Source organism: Pseudophryne corroboree, chromosome 6 (assembly GCF_028390025.1).
Source record: "Pseudophryne corroboree isolate aPseCor3 chromosome 6, aPseCor3.hap2, whole genome shotgun sequence".
NCBI lineage: Eukaryota > Metazoa > Chordata > Amphibia > Anura > Myobatrachidae > Pseudophryne > Pseudophryne corroboree.
Genome location: NC_086449.1, coordinates 347514276 through 347533865, shown reverse-complemented (window position 1 = coordinate 347533865; position 19590 = coordinate 347514276). Strand labels below are relative to the sequence as shown.

Here is a 19590-nt window from a genome sequence, read left to right as displayed (position 1 = left end):
TTTAGCGGCTCCGCAGGAGACAGGGCACAAAAGTAAAAGCTTTAGGATCAGGTGGTGTGCACTGGCTCCTCCCCCTATGACCCTCCTCCAAGCCTCAGTTAGATTTTTGTGCCCGGCCGAGAAGGGTGCAATCTAGGTGGCTCTCCTAAAGAGCTGCTTAGAGTAAAAGTTTGTTAGGTTTTTTATTTTCAGTGAGTCCTGCTGGCAACAGGCTCACTGCTACGAGGGACTTAGGGGAGAGAAGTGAACTCACCTGCGTGCAGGATGGATTGGCTTCTTAGGCTACTGGACACCATTAGCTCCAGAGGGAGTCGGAACACAGGTCTCACCCTGGGGTTCGTCCCGGAGCCGCGCCGCCGACCCCCCTTGCAGATGCCGAAAAGTGAAGGTCCAGAAACGGCGGCAGAAGACTCTTCAGTCTTCATAAGGTAGCGCACAGCACTGCAGCTGTGCGCCATTGTTGTCAGCACACTTCATAGCAGCGGTCACTGAGGGTGCAGGGCGCTGGGGGGGGGGGCGCCCTGGACAGCAATGATAGTACCTTATTCTGGCTAAAAATACATCACATATAGCCCCTGGGGGCTATATGGATGTATTTAACCCCTGCCAGGTCTCAGAAAAACGGGAGAAGAAGCCCGCCGAAAAGGGGGCGGGGCCTATTCTCCTCAGCACACAGCGCCATTTTCCCTCACAGAAATGCTGGTGGGAAGGCTCCCAGGCTCTCCCCTGCACTGCACTACAGAAACAGGGTTAAAACAGAGAGGGGGGGCACTTATTTGGCGATATGTATATATATATTAAAATGCTATAAGGGAAAAACACTTATATAAAGGTTGTCCCTGTATAATTATAGCGTTTTTGGTGTGTGCTGGCAAACTCTCCCTCTGTCTCCCCAAAGGGCTAGTGGGGTCCTGTCCTCTATCAGAGCATTCCCTGTGTGTGTGCTGTGTGTCGGTACGTGTGTGTCGACATGTATGAGGACGATGTTGGTGAGGAGGCGGAGCAATTGCCTGAAATGGTGATGTCACTCTCTAGGGAGTCGACACCGGAATGGATGGCTTATTTAAGGAATTACGTGATAATGTCAACACGCTGCAAGGTCGGTTGACGACATGAGATGGCCGGCAAACAAATTAGTACCTGTCCAGGCGTCTCAAACACCGTCAGGGGCTGTAAAACGCTCATTTACCTCAGTCGGTCGACACAGACACAGACACGGACACTGACTCCAGTGTCGACGGTGAAGAAACAAACGTATTTTCCTTTAGGGCCACACGTTACATGTTAAGGGCAATGAAGGAGGTGTTACATATTTCTGATACTACAAGTACCACAAGAAGGGTATTATGTGGGGTGTGAAAAAACTACCTGTAGTTTTTCCTGAATCAGATAAATTAAATGAAGTGTGTGATGATGGGAAACACCCTTTAGGGTGGATAAGGCGCTCACACGCTTATCAAAACAAGTGGCGGTACCGTCCCCAGATAGGGCCGCCCTCAAGGAGCCAGCTGAGAGGCTGGAAAATATCCTAAAAAGGTATATACACACATACTGGTGTTATACTGCGACCAGCGATCGCCTCAGCCTGGATGTGCAGCGCTGGGGTGGCTTGGTCGGATTCCCTGACTGAAAATATTGATACCCTTGACAGGGACAGTATTTTATTGACTATAGAGCATTTAAAGGATGCATTTCTATATATGCGAGATGCACAGAGGGATATTTGCACTCTGGCATCAAGAGTAAGTGCGATGTCCATATCTGCCAGAAGATGTTTATGGACACGACAGTGGTCAGGTGATGCAGATTCCAAACGGCACATGGAAGTATGGCCGTATAAAGGGGAGGAGTTATTTGGGGTCGGTCCATCGGACCTGGTGGCCTCGGCAACAGCTGGAAAATCCACCTTTTTTACCCCAAATCACATCTCAGCAGAAAAAGACACCGTCTTTTCAGCCTCAGTCCTTTCGTCCCCATAAGGGCAAGCGGGCAAAAGGCCAGTCATATCTGCCCAGGGATAGAGGAAAGGGAAGAAGACTGCAGCAGGCAGCCCATTCCCAGGAACAGAAGCCCTCCACAGCTTCTGCCAAGTCCTCAGCATGACGCTAGGGCCGTACAAGCGGACTCAAGTGCGGTGGGGGGGTCGTCTCAAGAGTTTCAGCGCGTAGTGGGCTCACTCGCAAGTGGACCCCTGGATCCTACAAGTAGTATCCCAGGGGTACAGACTGGAGATTCGAGACGTCTCCCCCTCGCAGGCTCCTGATGTCTGCTTTACCAACGTCTTCCTCCGACAGGGAGGCAGTATTGGAAACAATTCACAAGCTGTATTCCCAGCAGGTGATAATCAAAGTACCCCTCCTACAACAAGGAAAGGGGTATTATTCCACACTATATTGTGGTACTGAAGCCAGACGGCTCGGTGAGACCTATTCTAAATGGGAAATCTTTGAACACTTACATACAAAGGTTCAAATCAAGATGGAGTCACTCAGAGCAGTGATAGCGAACCAGGAAGAAGGGGACTATATGGTGTCCCTGGACATCAAGGATGCTTACCTCCATGTCCCAAATTGCCCTTCTCACCAAGGGTACCTCAGGTTCGTGGTACGGAACTGTCACTATCAGTTTCAGACGCTGCCGTTTGGATTGTCCACGGCACCCCGGGTCTTTACCAAAGTAATGGCCGAAATGATGATTCTTCTTCAAAGAAAAGGCGTCTTAATTATCCCTTACTTGGACGATCTCCTGATAAGGGCAAGGTCCAGAGAACAGTTGGAAGTCGGAGTAGCACTATCTCAAGTAGTTCTACGACAGCACGGGTGGATTCTAAATATCCAAAATCGCAGCCGTTTCCGACGACACGTCTGCTGTTCCTAGGGATGGTTCTGGACACAGTCCAGAAAAAGGTGTTTCTCCCGGAGGAGAAAGCCAGGGAGTTATCCGAGCTAGTCAGGAACCTCCTAAAACCAGGAAAAGTGTCAGTGCATCATTGCACAAGAGTCCTGGGAAAAATGGTGGCTTATTACGAAGCGATTCCATTCGGCAGATTCCACGCAAGAACTTTTCAGTGGGATCTGCTGGACAAATGGTCCGGATCGCATTTTCAGATGCATCAGTGGATAACCCTATCTCCAAGGACAAGGGTGTCTCTCCTGTGGTGGTTACAGAGTGCTCATCTTCTAGAGGGCCGCAGATTCGGCATTCAGGATTGGATGCTGGTGACCACGGAGGCCAGCCTGAGAGGCTGGGGAGCAGTCACACAGGGGAAAAAATTTCCAGGGAGTGTGATCAAGTCTGGAGATTTTTCTCCACATAAATATACTGGAGCTAAGGGCAATTTACAATGCTCTAAGCTTAGCAAGACCTCTGCTTCAAGGTCAGCCGGTATTGATCCAGTGGGACAACATCACGGCAGTCGCCCACGTAAACAGACAGGGCGGCACAAGAAGCAGGAGGGCAATGGCAGAAACTGCAAGGATTTTTCGCTGGGCGGAAAATCATGTGATAGCACTGTCAGCAGTGTTTCATTCCGGGAGTGGACAACTGGGAAGCAGACTTCCTCAGCAGGCACAACCTCCACCCGGGAGAGTGGGGACTTCATCGGGAAGTCTTCCACATGATTGTGAACCGTTGGAAAAGACCAAAGGTGGACATGATGGCGTCCCACCTGAACAAAAAACTGGACAAGTATTGCGCCAGGTCAAAAGACCCTCAGGCAATAGCTGTGGACGTTCTGGTAACACCGTGGGTGTACCAGTCGGTGTATGTCTTCCCTCCTCTGCTTCTCATACCCAAGGTATTGAGAATTATAAGACGTAGAGGAGTAAGAACTATACTCGTGGCTCCGGATTGGCCAAGAAGGACTTGGTACCCGGAACTTCAAGAGATGCTCACAGAGGACTCATGGCCTCTGCCGCTAAGAAGGGACTTGCTTCAGCAAGTACCATGTCTGTTCCAAGACTTACCGCGGCTGCGTTTGACGGCATGGCGGTTGAACGCCGGATCCTAAGGGAAAAAGGCATTCCGGAAGAGGTCATTCCTACCCTGGTCAAAGCCAGGAAGGAGGTGACCGCACAACATTATCACCATGTGGCGAAAATATGTTGCGTGGTGTGAGGCCAGGAAGGCCCCATGAAGAAATTTCAACTCGGTCGTTTCCTGCATTTCCTGCAAACAGGAGTGTCTATGGGCCTCAAATTGGGGTCCATTAAGGTTCAAATTTCGGCCCTGTCGATTTTCTTCCAGAAAGAATTGGCTTCAGTTCCTGAAGTCCAGAAGTTTGTCAAGGGAGTACTGCATATACAACCCCCTTTTGTGCCTCCAGTGGCACTGTGGGATCTCAACGTAGTTCTGGGATTCCTAAAATCACATTGGTTTAAACCGCTCAAATCTGTGGATTTGAAATATCTCACAGGGAAAGTGACCATGCTGTTGGCCCTGGCCTCGGCCAGGCGAGTGTCAGAATTGGCGGCGTTTGTCTCAAAAAAGCCCATATCTGATTGTCCATTCGGACAGGGCAGAGCTGCGGACTCATCCCCAGTTTCTCCCTAAGGTGGTGTCAGTGTTTCACCCGAACCAGCTTATTGTGGTACCTGCGGCTACTAGGGACTTGGAGGACTCCAAGTTGCTAGATGTTGTCAGGGCCCTGAAAATATAGTTTCCAGGACGGCTGGAGTCAGGAAAACTGACTTGCTGTTATCCTGTATGCACCCAACAAACTGGGTGCTCTTGCTTCTAAGCAGACGATTGCTAGTTGGATGTGTAGTACAATTCAGCTTGCACATTCTGTGGCAGGCCTGCCACAGCCAAAATATGTAAATGCCCATTCCACAAGGAAGGTGGGCTCATCTTGGGCGGCTGCCCGAGGGGTCTCGGCTTTACAACTTTGCCGAGCTGATACTTGGTCAGGGGCACACCCTGACTGAGGAGGACCTGGAGTTCTCTCATTCGGTGCTGCAGAGTCATCCGCACTCTCCCGCCCGTTTGGGAGCTTTGGTATAATCCCCATGGTCCTGACGGAGTCCCCAGCATCCACTTAGGACGTCAGAGAAAATAAGAATTTACTTACCGATAATTCTATTTCTCGTAGTCCGTAGTGGATGCTGGGCGCCCATCCCAAGTGCGGATTGTCTGCAATACTTGTACATAGTTATTGTTACAAAAATCGGGTTATTATTGTTGTGAGCCATCTTTTCAGATGCTCCGCTGTTATCATACTGTTAACTGGGTTCAGATCACAGGTTGTACAGTGTGATTGGTGTGGCTGGTATGAGTCTTACCCGGGATTCAAAATCCTTCCTTATTGTGTACGCTCGTCTGGGCACAGTATCCTAACTGAGGCTTGGAGGAGGGTCATAGGGGGAGGAGCCAGTGCACACCACCTGATCCTAAAGCTTTTACTTTTGTGCCCTGTCTCCTGCGGAGCCGCTAAACCCCATGGTCCTGACGGAGTCCCCAGCATCCACTACGGACTACGAGAAATAGAATTATCGGTAAGTAAATTCTTATTTAGAATTGGTTCTTACTAAAAATTATTTTTTGTTTAACGGTATATTTTATTTACAGAGAGCTGGTTGTGTCATGGGCAGTAGCGTGGCACCAGCATATACGCCAATGTATTTATGTTTGATCAGGAACAGAAATTATTTTTTGACAATGCTATATACAGTGACAACATCAGATGGTTCACTAGGCATATAGATGATTTATTTATGTTATGGAAGGGGAGTTATGTTTCTTTCCATGAAATGATGCATAATATTAATCAGACACCAGGGCCTATTAAATTTACTTTTGTCTGTAGACCTGATAAGATTGATTACCTTGATGTCACAGTTCATTTGACGGATGGAAAATTGAGTTCCACAGTGTTTTACAAAAACACGGACCGCAATTCACTGCTGGATGCTAGTAGCCACCACCCCGTAGCGTTGAAGAAGGGTCTCCCCTATTCGCAAATGCTACGGGTGGCTCGCATTACCAGCAATCCCGAACAGCTAGGGGATGCATTAGAAACTGTGGTCAGTAAGTTTAAGAATCGTGGTTATAATATTAGGGATTTGGAGTTAGCTAAAAATAGGGTGATGAGCCAAGATCGGGCAAATATACTTCAAGAACCACCTGAGAGTAAGCAGGATCACAATAAGTTTATTTGGTCCACGAGACATTCTACTGCCAGTCCCATTATACCCCGTGCTAGTAAAGCTTTATGGCCTATAATTAAGACCGATAAAATCTTACCGTGTTTTCAAAACACTCAAGTCATGACGAGCTATAAAAGAGGTCGCAATTTGCGTGACCTGTTAGTTAAAACTGACATCACTGATTATACCCCCAAACCAGGTATTTTTGGATCAGTTAAAAAGGCAGGCTGTTATAGATGCCCTTCTTGTATTACATGTTCAGCGTTGATCACAGGATCTTTCTTTATACATGCAGTAACCAAGCATAAATTCAACATCAGGCATGTTTTGAATTGTACGACTAGATACATTATTTATTACATAATTTGTCCATGTAAATTATTGTATGTGGGTCTTACAACCCGCACCTTACGTGAACGCATGGCGTTACATCGCTCCAACATTAGCCAGGTATTAGCAGGTAATTCTAATGAACAACCGGTGTCCAGACATTGTTGTGCCAAGTCCCATACATTGTCTGAACTCCGCTATCAAATAATTGACCACATTCCAGAGTTACCGAGAGGAGGAGACAGAGTCCTGGCATTGCACAGACTAGAGGCTAAATGGATCATCAAGTTAAACACGTTACAACCTTTAGGATTAAATGAGAAAATGAATTGGAATTATTTACAATATAGATAATTCCAGTTAGGTGGCACTAACATCTATTAATTGATTTAGTGTGGTTGTTGTGTTTATTCGATAGTATATTTTGGATTATCCATACGGACGTTAGCTTTTGTTTACAGATTTTTTATTATATATATTATAGTATATTATCTTCCATTATCGTATGCCAGTAATCTTCATTGTTTATTATCTCTTTATGACCATGTGTAACTGTAGGTAGCGGCGTCTGGTGCACGGGGTGCATGTTGCAGTGTGTGCGACTCATCCTATGCACCAGCGCTGCACACTAGTTTTTTAATATTTTGTGTTACACTTTTCCACCTTTTTTATGGTATTTCACCACTGCTTTATATGTTTATAGAGATATGGCCTCCCCTGCCAGGCAGAACGGCCGGGAACAGCGTCAGCAACTCCGTGCATCGGGTTGCTGTGGTTACCGCCGCCTCCTGATGACGTCATCTCCCAGGCGCCTCGTCCTGACTGGAAGTTCCACGCTGCCCCAAGATCGTAGATGCCGGCATGGGGACGCTATATAGGTAAGTTTATGTTATATGTATGTTTGTTCACCTGTTTGTTGTAAGCACCAGCACGACCTGAGGAAGGGTCCTGTGTGGCCCGAAATGCTGCATCGTATGTAACATGCTTGTGCATTAAAGTTATATCTTGCATACTGCACCACTGGTACTCGTGGATATTTACACCCCGGACCGGGAGTGTTGCAGGTTGTTGACCAAGCTGGAATATTAAAATTCATTTACACTGAGTCCTGGAGTGCCGTGTCCGTCTTGAACATCCATTAGTTCTGACTCTACCAAGTATTTATGTTTGGACAAGGGCACACAGGCGGTTGGACATTATCAAGAGTGCCAGATTATCCAGATACTATATATATATATATATATATATATCCATGCAGTATTTAAGCGGCACTCACCAGACTGAAGGTCAATTAGAAAAAAATCCTTTATTGGAATCCTACATTTCAGGGCACAGCATGAATAAAACCAGAGATGGCGCGGGAGGCGTTCACCAGGTGAGTAGCTCACGGCCACTGATTGGTATATTGGATGTTGGTATAAGTATCCATGTGTATTTGCACTGGTTTTATTCATGCTGTCCCTGACGACAGGGGTTGTGCCCCGAAACGTAGGATTCCAATACAGGACTTTTATTCTAATTGACCTTCAGTCTGGTGAGTGCCTCTTAAATACTGCATCTGCAAATAGCTTAAACAAGCTTAAGTGGGCACCACAGCATGTAATTATAGCAAATCGTTGGAGTGCCGGGCAATTGGATTGTGTGTGTGTGTGTGTGTGTGTGTGTGTGTGTGTGTGTGTGTGTGTGTGTGTGTGTGTGCATAGTGATGTCTTATGTACAAGGAAAATATATGAAGACACAGTCTTAGCTTATCTGAATAAACTCCGCCTCTGAAATGTTCTCTTTTTATATCACCTTGATCAAACTTTTATTACAAGAATTCAGTATCCTTCAATGTAATTCTTACTTGAAGGTCTCCTTGTTGGAAGAGCTCTCCATTCAGCTCCTTCACTTTTGCAAGTGTACAAATATATCCTTGTATCAAAAGCACCCAAAAGAAAATGTTAAAGGCGATGCATTGCATAGTATAGTAACTTTTTAATTCCTAAAAAATGCACCTTAAACACTCTTACTTAAAATCCAGTTCCACATACATATTGTATAACTGAACCTCATCAGCAACCAGTGTAATCATTGTCAGAACCTGGAGTATTGCGTATCAGCAGTTACCAGCACACTGGTGTGTTAGCCTTTAGAAGTCATGTGGGCGATTCCTCTTCCACTCCCGTGGCGTCTCCTGCTGCCTCCAGTGTACCCCGATAACTCCTGTGTGTACCCCACAGTCCCATCTCTGGTTGCTAGGCGCTGTCATCTTGCTTGCAGTCAGCTGACTCCAGTTCCCTGATTCACAGGTTCCGCAGTGGGCAGCTGACGCGCTCCACCAGTTCCGGCTCAGCTGGTGGGATAAGAGGACTGGACGGTTATTCAGCAGGTGCCCAAAGCAATGTTGCTATCCATAGCTGCATTCTTAGGCTCCTGCGTTTCAGATTCTGATCTCAGAAGCTCTGTTTCCCAGCGTTTCCCGGAAGTTACAGCCTACTCCAGTATTGCTTGTATTCCCAGTGCTCCTGCGGTTTTCAGTTTACCATTTGTATCAACACTTATCAATTGCAACTGGTACCTTACATTCCGCTACCCACTACTGCCGCTTCCAGTCCGGCCAAGAAGTAAGTGTCAGCTCCAGCCTGACTTCTGTACCATTCCAGCTGGTTTCAGTCTGTCCAAGAAGCAAGTGTCAATTTCATCCTGATTTCTGTATTATTCCAGCCGGTTCCAGTCCAGTCAAGACGCAAGTGTCAGTTTCAGCCTGACTCCTATACCATTCCAGCCGGTCCCAGTCCAGCCAAGAAGCAAGTGTCAGTTCCAGCCTGTCTCCTGTACTGCTTCTTGACCGGACTGGACCACACGTGCTTCTTGACTGGACTGGGACCACTTCAGCCGGTCCCAGTCCAGTCAAGAAGCAAGTGTCAGTTCCAGTCTGACTTCTGTACCAGTCCAGCCGGTTTCAGCCTGTCCAAGAAGCAAGTGTCAATTTCAGCCTGACTTCTGTATTATTCCAGCCGTCTCCAGTCCGGTCAAGAAGCAAGTGTCATTCCCATCCTGACATCTGTATTATTGCAGACGGTTTCGGTCTGGTCAAGAAGCAAGTGTCAGTTCCAGCCTGACTCCTGTACCATTCCAGCCGGTCCCAGTCCAGTCAAGAAGCAAGTTTCAGTTCCAGCCTGACTTTTGCACCATTCCAGCTGGTTCCAGTCTGGCCAAGAAGCAAGTGTCAGTTTCAGCCTGACTTTTGTACCAGTCCAGCCGGTTCCAGTCCGGAAGCAAGTGGCACTTCCAGCCTGTCTCTTGTACTGCTTCTTGACCAGACTGGACTCAACCAAACTTGCTTCTTGATCGGACTGAGACCATTCCAGCTGCTCCTAGTCTGGTCAAGAAGCAAGTGTCAGCTCCAGCCTTTCTGTACCAGTCCAGCCAGTTCCAGTCCAGAAGCAAGTGTCAGTTCCAGCCTGTCTCCCGTACTGCTTCTTGACCAGACTGGACCACACTTGCTTCTTGACTGGACTGGGACCACTTCAGCCAGTCCCAGTCGAGTCAAGAAGCAAGTGTCAGTTCCAGCCTGACTCCTGTACCAGTCCAGCCGGTTCCAGTCAAGGTCAAGAAGCAGGTGTCAGTTCCAGCCTGATTTCTGTACCATTCCAGTCTGTTCCTGTCTGACCAAGAACCAGGTGTCAGTCCCAGTATGACTTCTGTTCTACTCCAATCGGTTCCAGGCTGGTCCGGAGTACTTTGCCAGTTACACTCCTTTCTTTGCATACTCACTTGATAACTCAGCATCGGCTCTACTACTCCAGTGCTACCTCATGCGCAAGAACTATATATGGCCATCTAGCTTCCTGCACTAAGCGCCAACCACTGAACCACTAGCATCATCTTTGTAGGACACAAGAATCTCCTGATGTGACAGTCATCATACATCTCACCCTGCAAAGGGGTGTGAGCTCTTGGTAATTGTAAAGCGCAACGGAATTTGCTGCGCTATATAAGAAACTGTTAATAAATAAATAATAAATAATGTTAGTGTCACCTCTTTTGTGCCCGTAGCAACCCATGGTGTTCCTTTGTGCAAACTTGTTTCGGTCTCAGCCTTATCAATGTCATCTGTGTTTGTCCTAGTCTCATAGGTCTGTTTGGGGACACAACCAGTGAGAAGGAAACACTCAGAGAAGAAAGATCTCTCTAGCCTACAGTACATCACAAACATGCCTGCAAATGCCATGTGAAGATGGCATCAACTAGAGCAGGCCTGGTCAACCTGTGGCTTGTCAGCTGTTGTGAAACGACAAATCCCAGCATGCCCTCCCACCGATCAGCTGGTAAAGCATGCTGGAACTTGTAGTTTCACAACTGTTGGAGAGTCACAGGTTGGCCAGGCCTCAACTAGAGCCTTCCAGCTCCAACATAAAAATAAGAAAATACTGTTGTGGAGCTTGACACATTGAAAACATTGCAGTTTTCATCAAATACATTGGAACTGTGATATTCTAACAATCAGTACAGAGAGCTTATGTGAAAAGATACTTACAACTTGTTGCTATGGGGCCCACAAATGTCTAGATCAGTCCTGGATGTCCGCACTTATATTTGCATTAGTGTATATAATAGACTGTTGGAGAATAGTCGTGTTGCATGACTCAATTTGAAAATGTTATGTGTTTGAGTACACATCTGTCAGTAAAGGCAGGGCACCAATGGATATACAGTTCAAGCTATACAAGCTCCAATTTTAGTTGTTGTTGTTGTTGTTGTTGTTGTTGTTATTAATAATAATGAATGTAAATTATTTAGGATGTCACAGTTCACCTACTAGTTCTGTGACCTTGTGTTTTTATATGGTCATAGTACTCCTCAATGACTTGTAAGATACTTATATTTTACAGAAGAGTGTTAATTGTTCTTATAATTAATAGTTTAGTAATATCTTAGTTAATATGATGCCAAATGGAGAGGTTTTTTTAATGGCCTGTACAATAATGTATTTATGTTGCATCACTATTTGTCCAAACAGATAAAAAAAAAACCATACATTGTTAATCAATGATTTGTTTCTGTATTCTATTTCATCCATTAACCAGGCTAAGTGGCGCGTCCCCCTTCTTGGGAGAGAACAAGCAGGAGACCCTCTCCAACATTACAGCAGTCAACTATGAGTTTGATGAAGAATTCTTCAGCCATACCAGCGATCTGGCCAAAGACTTCATCAGAAAGCTGCTTGTGAAAGACACTAGGTAACAAGTAACTAGGGAAAAAGTGTTCATACAGATTTTCTAAGCACATATAAAATACAATTTATAATTACAAAACTCATGAAAATGAATCCTACAAAATATGCAAATGCACAATTAGAATGACTATACCATGCAGTTTTTTAACAGATACATATACCAAGAAAAATGTTTCCAAGAAAATACTGTCTAGAAATGCGAATACGCAGTATAACTATTTATGTGAGAGAATGGGCCTATGTGGTTCCCATGCATATTGTTGTGTGCGGACCTGATTCTGCATCACTGTAGATGTTGTGTGGCAGTGTGTCGGCATTTCAGTGACAGAAATACAGATCTGTAAATGACCCACACTGTGTACTAATATCTATCAAAAGCCAAATGGTATGTTCAGTCAGGGCTGCCAAGAGAAATCCTGGGCCCCGGTACAACAACTTCCTGGGCCCCCCTTCCCGGAGGGATGTGACCACAGCATGATGGGGGCATGGCCACACCTCTTTGGGAGCGTGTCTAGCACATGAGAAGCACCCACTCACAGGAGTATGGCATACCTCCCAGCAGCTGGGACAAAAGTATTCACTACTAGGATGGCAGGACAGCCCCATAAAAGCTGCATTGCTAGCTGGATGTAATTAGATGTTATAATGAAACGGCCAAAGATGAAAGTGCAACAACTTTATTTGATGCATGTTAGGGTTAAACTGCAGGGAGCTGGGGGGAGGGGAAGGGGGGTGTAGGGTCAGGCTGCGGCTAGGGAGGGTTAGGATTGGGGGGTAGGGTTAAAATACAGTTGTCAGAATTCTGCGTGTCATGATGCCACTGTCGTTATTCTGACCACTCCCATCCCAAGTGCCAGGATCCTGATACCATCCCATCTATATAGCTATACCTATAAACACATATATACACAGATACCTATGTCTCTTTACCTATGTGTATACATATAGATTTATTTATATTGAAATATCTATAGAGATGCATACATATAGATATATATGTGTGTGCATATATAATATATCTCTATATATAGCGATAGATAGATAGATAGATAGATAGATAGATAGATAGATAGATAGATAGATAGATATTTCACACACATAACATTGCTACCTGCAATACACACTGTCTCCATGTGACCACACTTTCATGACTGATACAAGCTATACACAGCTCAAATGTTCTTTCCTCTGGGAGAGCAAGTAGAATGTTTATTTGATGCACATTTATGGAATCTTACACACATAGGGAGACCTTAGCAGTGGTGCGTGGCTGGAAGTCACAGCCAGGTGACACAAACTTACACACGGAGGGCGCGATCCACCGCTCGGCTGCCCGCCTGCTGATTTTTAATAAAGAAAAAAATGGCCGCTGGTGTGGTCTGGCCAGGGCCCCCCTGGCATGGCCGGGCCCAGGTAATCTGTACCCTCTCCCCGCCCCTCTCTCTGCGCCACTTTCACTAAAAACCCAGGCAGAAAACAATGTACAGGCTACCAGTTTTACCAGCCCTCCTGATTGTTTTCCAATAACTGCTCAGTATTTGTTTAGGATGCATGTGGCTAGTCTAAACTATTTTAGATCAGGATGAGTTACTGAACCCTGTGAAACTATTCATTGAATATTTGGTATACGTATCCATGTGTTTTCTAGCTCCTGGTACCTCTCCCAGATGCCACACTAGCATTGTCGGTCTTTACTCAAACACTTTTTCTTATTTCTGTTTTTTTAAATTCCTTTGTGCTTTCCATATGCCTTGTGATTTTATAAGAAAACTTCATGATTTTGTCTATATACTGAGAGGTCTCTGGCTTCAGTGGTTATTTTTAAATTGAAACCTTCTCTATTCTACAAAGAATCCTGAATTTAAATTCCCTTTGTTCTTCCAGTGCCCTAGATCTGAATTTATCATTTCTCTGTAATGTGTCCACAGCAGATATCTTTCTGTTTTATACACTTAAGGGGGGTACTCACGGAGCGATCACTGCTTAATATCTAAGCAATCTTACTAGATTGCTTAGGTTTTAAGCCTGATCGCTCCGTGTGTACCCCCTACAGCGATAGCGATGCGCAGCCCCGCGCATCGCTATCGCTGGTGCTAGATTGGCCTGCCGTGCAGGCCAATCTAGCGGGTCTCTCATTTCACCCGCTGGGTGAAATGAGCGGCCCCCCGTCTCCCCCTGCACTCTCAGCACACATCGCGCTGTGCTGAGCGACGGGAGAGATGTGTGCTGAGCGGTTCGCTCAGCACACATCTCTTCCGCATCGGCCAGTGAGTACTGGCCTTTCGGGCTTGATTCAGAGGGGAACACATATGCGGCTGCGGCTTTTGGTGGTTGCCTGTGACTTTATACAAATCTACTACTAAGCCCTTCCCTGCTGTACATCCATGCGTATAATTGTGCAAGACCTGAGATTCTGTAATACTGCCTGGTGGCATCTATTGATGCCGCTATTGGTCTCACCATGGAAACATGCATCAGTCTTATGGCAGGAGCAGATTTTCCATCTGAGAATGGCCTCCTATGTAAATAACTGATTGTTTGTCTACGCAAAATTTCAATAACCTGCAACACTCCCGTAGTGCCCATAAGACTGATATCTCAGTGCGTCTGTTTGCTCACCTCCCAGTCATCCCCAGGAATGCCCAGAGTTTTCTAAGACCTTTCTCATGCTGTGCATTTCAGTGGCAACTGCTCCTTTGTGTGTACACTGTGTAATACATGCGCTGTAGGAGTTTATAGAGTTCTCGTGCCTGTGCAGTAGTAAAGAGATGCTCAACTATGTGATCATCAGCATTGTGTGTGGCCCTGAATCAGGCCTTTAGGATAAAAACATACCCAAGTAACCCGAGTCTGGGGACTGCAGTGAGATCCAGTAAAGACATGGGGCGGGATGTACTAATGTACATCGCCGCCCATCGCCGCCCTGCGCCACGATGCTGATCGCATATGTACTAACATATGCGATCAGCATTGCGGAGGACAGCTCTACCGATAAGAGCTGTCCTCCGCGATGCACAGCGGCAGCCTGACTTCCGGGATTCGGCCCCAGAAGTCAGTCTGCGCATGCGCGGGGTGACGGGGGCGGCCGCAGGGCATGCTGGGAGGGATCCGGTCGGATCCCTCACACAGCGCCGCAGAAAGAAGCCAATAGGCTTCTATGGACTACCGCCAGCTAAAGCTGGCGAACCCTGCCGCGGCGCTGACATGCCGGACGTGGGTTAGTACATCAGGAAAATGCGGTAAACAGGGGGTTTACCGCATTTTCCGCTTAGTACATCCCGCCCATGACCTCCCAGCAGTGATGATCCTATTAATTCCAAATTAGCTGTCAGAATTTCTCCTCCTGCAGGCAATTTTTTATCCATACTCTACATACAGGCAGGGGCGGATTAACCTTAGGGCTCACGGGGCTTAGTGGTGTTACGAATCTCCGGTGGGCTGCTGTGCATGTAGGGCCTGTTTTGTTTGTTGACATGTGAGAGGTGGTGCTGCTGCCATGGTTACACGGTATACCTCTGCTGCTGCCCATGTGAGGCCACTTCTACAAATTTTTCCAGCGCCACTTTCAGTTCCCAATCTGCCCCTGCATACAGGAGAACTCCCATAAAGATAAAACCTTTCTTTGAACTGGAAAAACATCAGACTTTTTTTTTACGTAATTGAGCAGGAACATTCATAATATTCACTGGGTTATAAGATGTTAAAGATGTCTCTTTGCTAGAGTCATATGTAGGGTTTTTGCCCTACAGGTAGTTTATAGATAGCTATATGGTTCATAGATGGTAGCTTTCGAGCTAGCAGTACAGTGCCAATCAGCGAAAAGGATTAATGCTGTTTCTTTTTCACGGCTAGGTAGCTGTACTAGTGTAGCTGGGCTGTCATAAGAAATGTTCCTTTACTGGTGCACCTGATGTTGAACTGGGGGATAGATGGGGGTATTGGGCAAGGACTGACCCGGTGATCAGAGCGTCATCTGAAAAATGCACCATAGACAGTTTCTAAGACTTCTTAATTACATAATTAATGAATTCATTAAAGAACTTACTTTCATCACTTCCAAAGGCAAGATGTTTATATGCATAAAATATCATCTTGTTGGTGCTTAGCTAATATATATATATATATATATACAATCCCTTGTCAGCCGGCACTCATACGGTATAAATCAACGGGCCCCGGTGCCCTAGTCCACAGTGAAATAGAGGTCCAAAAGGGAAGCAATTAAAGGCACTCAGAGGGGCAAAAAATACAGCACTCAGAGATCTAGATGAATCGACGTTTCGGAGCTTACGCTCCTTTATCAAGACATATCATGATATCTGTGTATGATATGTCTTGATAAAGGGGCGTAAGCTCCGTAACGTCGATTCATCTAGATCTCTTGAGTGCTGTATTTTTTGCCCCTCTGAGTGCCTTTAATTGCTTCCCTTTTGGACCTCTATATATATATATGATATACATATATTTGTAAATGAAACCTGGAGACTGGGGGCCTGATTCTGAGTCACACACAAAAGCGAACGCAGCAGCATCTATTGCCAGTCACATGTCTGCAACTTTAGGCGAATGCCGCTACATGTCCTTCCTTTGTGTACATCTATATGCCCACATGTGCAAGGACTGAGACACCCCCTTTTAGTGCCTGTGCACGCTATAATACCAATTGGTGCATTCTTAAACGCCACCATCGGTCACACCATGAAAACTTGAACCATCACCAGGTGCGGTTAGTCCGTTTGGCCAACTATTGCTGCGGCTGTGCACATTGACTGCCATAACATGCCCACTTGAACCATTTTTGCTTGCTTACTAACCACCTTCCAGGCCTTGCCCAGGAATGCTCATCACTTTTCCTCAACATTCCTGACACTGTCAGTCCTGATTGCAGCAGTGCCTTTGTGGATATGCTCTGTGTAACACATGCGCGCTAGGAGTTTTCATAAAATTTTGCGCATACGAAGTTGCAAGATATGGATCGGCTGCATGAACATCGGCATTGTGTGGGGATTGCATGCAGCTCTGAATCAGGCCCTGGATATGCAATGAATGCCACATTTTGTTATCAAATATAAAACTGGACAGCAGTCCCACGGACTCAGGTGCCCTGACCAGATATCCATGAATTCTCCACTCTGCCTTAGTCACTGGGCTTCACTTATGGCTTTATCTTTGAAACACAAAATGGCTTGTTTTTGCACTGGTGCATCCAGATAGTCTGCCCAGTACATATCGTTGTGGAGATAACTATAAACTATAAGTATGTCTAGGTTTGTGGAGCAGTGGACAAATCGGAAGAAGCGGAGTGTGCGAAAGTGTGTCACATGAAAAGTCCAAGCTTCTACCAGTTTAGAAACACCCCTTTCATTAAATAAACTTTTTCTGCAAACATACTGCCCAGTTTAGCCATATTAATCTACAGTATATTAATTTGTTTCCCTCTTGTCTTCAGAAAGCGTCTCACTATCCAGGAAGCTCTTTCCCACCCATGGATCACGGTGAGTACAACAAGCCAAGCATCCCTGCATGAGAGTGATGTACATCTAAGTGTCATGACTATGCTACAGGGTAGAGTTTATATTTAATAACAGATGCATGTGTGCTGAGAATTCATGATGTAAACATCGGGAGCTCAACTGTCCTATAAAACATGTTGCAGATTATGTTCTAACAACTGATCCATACTAATGAAAGTTGATCACTGTGTTTGCTGTGCGGCGTTGTGTGTCTATGGAACTATAATTCGTCTTACACCCTTACCAGAAGTTGTGGATTACTCACTGACATAATAGTTCCAGTGAAAATGCATGGGCTAGTGTGTCTCCAAGGAAAGGTTTGTGGATTCCTTAGCAGGCATTACCATGGCATGAATTTGTGCACCCGAGTGTTCAGAAATGTTTACAGACTTGTCCTGGTACTTATGTCTCCTTTTGCCTGAAGATGCTCCAGTCCAAAGAGGAAAATAAAATTCATGATACCAGAAGAACAGCCATGAGGAAACTAAAGGCTAAGAGGCTTAGAGAATATACCATGAAGTCTCATTCCAGCATGCCCCCCAATAACACCTATGTTAATTTTGAGCGGTTTGCCCAAGTAGTAGAGGATATATCAAGTGCGGAACGAGTACTTGGCTCATTGGCTGTGAACTATGATGCTCTACAGGAGGATGTAGAGGCTCTGATATCCATCTACAATGAGAAGGAGACCTGGTATAAAGAAGAGAATGAGAATGTCAGGCACAATCTGTCTCAGCTCCGATATGAGTGCCGTAAAGTGGAATCCATGAAAAGGAATCTTCACCATGACATTCATTTGGTAGAATCAAACATTGGGAGTCTCACTGAGCGGTACACAGAGCTCGAGTCACGATATGACTTTCTGAGCAAAGAACTTTCAGAGGATCTTAAGCGTGTCCAAGACTTAGCTGAAGGGTTCCATGCTGGAAGTGCAGATTACAATTTTGGAAACTTTGGTGATGTTTTCAACAGAGATTTGAGTGAGTCATTTATGAGTCTTCTGAATGGGTCATGCAGTAAAGACCTGTTGGAAGGTCTGAACCTCCGAATCACAGACCCCAGGTTATAGTGGACAACATAAGTGTGTACTGTATGTATGCATGTAGACATATGCGAGACACACTGATACATAGATATTGTTATAATGAACAATAAGATATGTTACGTATATCATCATAAAGATAATATATTTACATAAACACACACACACATATTTATATATGAAGATTTATTCTCACAACAGATATTGGGCAACTGACTAGATATTGCATAACATGTGACACACAAAAAAGCATTCTCCAATAATAAGCATCTATGTGCAATCATACTCAGACCCCACACATGGCAAAAAGGAATGCGTTTAAATTACTCTGCATATAATCAACATGTAACATTGGTCCTGTCATCTTATTGGTAGAATTGGCCACCTTGTGGCCACCATGTACTGTTGACATCTTGGTAATTGCCTGTTATTATTGCAGCTGATGCTATCTAACTGTTGGATTGGATTTATTTGTATTTCCTAATTTAAAAAAGCACTATCAAAAATAAATGTCATCTATGGGAAATACATGTTCAGTGAAAGTTACAGAGATTGTAAAGTATAAAAATAAAGTAGACACAGAGTGGAGAAATAATGCAATCAAATCAGACCTCTTTTATATTGTACCTTCCTTGGCATCAACAAAAATACTGTAAGTTGGTGTCATCCTGGTGTGTACAATGATATCTGCATCATGTTCTGCGCTATTGCACATAGCAACATGTCTGTTTGGAAACACTTGTAAATGGGAAATAAACTAATCACAATTAGTCATTGACTGAGAAATGTGACAGTTGACATAGTTTACATTTTCATTAGTCCTATAGCGCTGGTGGAGTCAACACCGGCGACTAGGCCGATGACTTCTGCAGCTGGCTGCCTGGGAGGGCCTGGCCATGCCCGTCCCGGCGATAAAAACTTGCAGGCGCAGCTGGACACTTGGGTTAGGTAAGTGTGATTCCCTGCGGCTTATCACCGCTGGTGGGTAGACCTCTGGCAGTGCTGGTTATGGCAGCTCCAGGGGGGGCACGTTCTGTCCACTAGACCACCTGGGCAGTTTGGAACGGGGTACCGCTGATTAGAATGGTTAGACAGTGCCTTGGGGTCCATACAAGAGGGGGAGCAGGCTTCACCTGTTAGCAACTCCCCCATACCTGATCGCGCTTGTACCAAAGTTAACAGTATGGATGGTGTGATGGTTAGCATTACTGCCTCACAGCACTGAGGTCATGGGTTCGATTCCCACCACGGCCCTAACTATGAGCCTAATTCAAATCTGATCGCTGGGCTGCTAATTTTGCTGTCCTGCGATCAAATAGTCGCCACCTACAGGGGGAATGT

At 45.6% G+C, this 19590-nt stretch overlaps 1 protein-coding gene across 2 annotated transcripts in view; it reads left to right on the top strand.

The window, feature by feature from the left end:
- DAPK2 (death associated protein kinase 2) overlaps positions 1–19019 on the top strand; it is a 191919-nt gene extending 172900 nt beyond the window's left edge. For both annotated transcript variants that reach the window (XM_063926550.1, XM_063926549.1), the window contains 3 exons: positions 11546–11698; positions 17144–17189; positions 17632–19019. In XM_063926550.1, coding sequence (XP_063782620.1) covers positions 11546–11698; positions 17144–17189; positions 17632–18276 — 844 coding nt within the window. In that variant the 3' untranslated portion in view covers positions 18277–19019. The remainder of the gene's footprint in view (positions 1–11545; positions 11699–17143; positions 17190–17631) is intronic.
- The last annotated feature ends 571 nt before the right edge of the window (positions 19020–19590 follow it).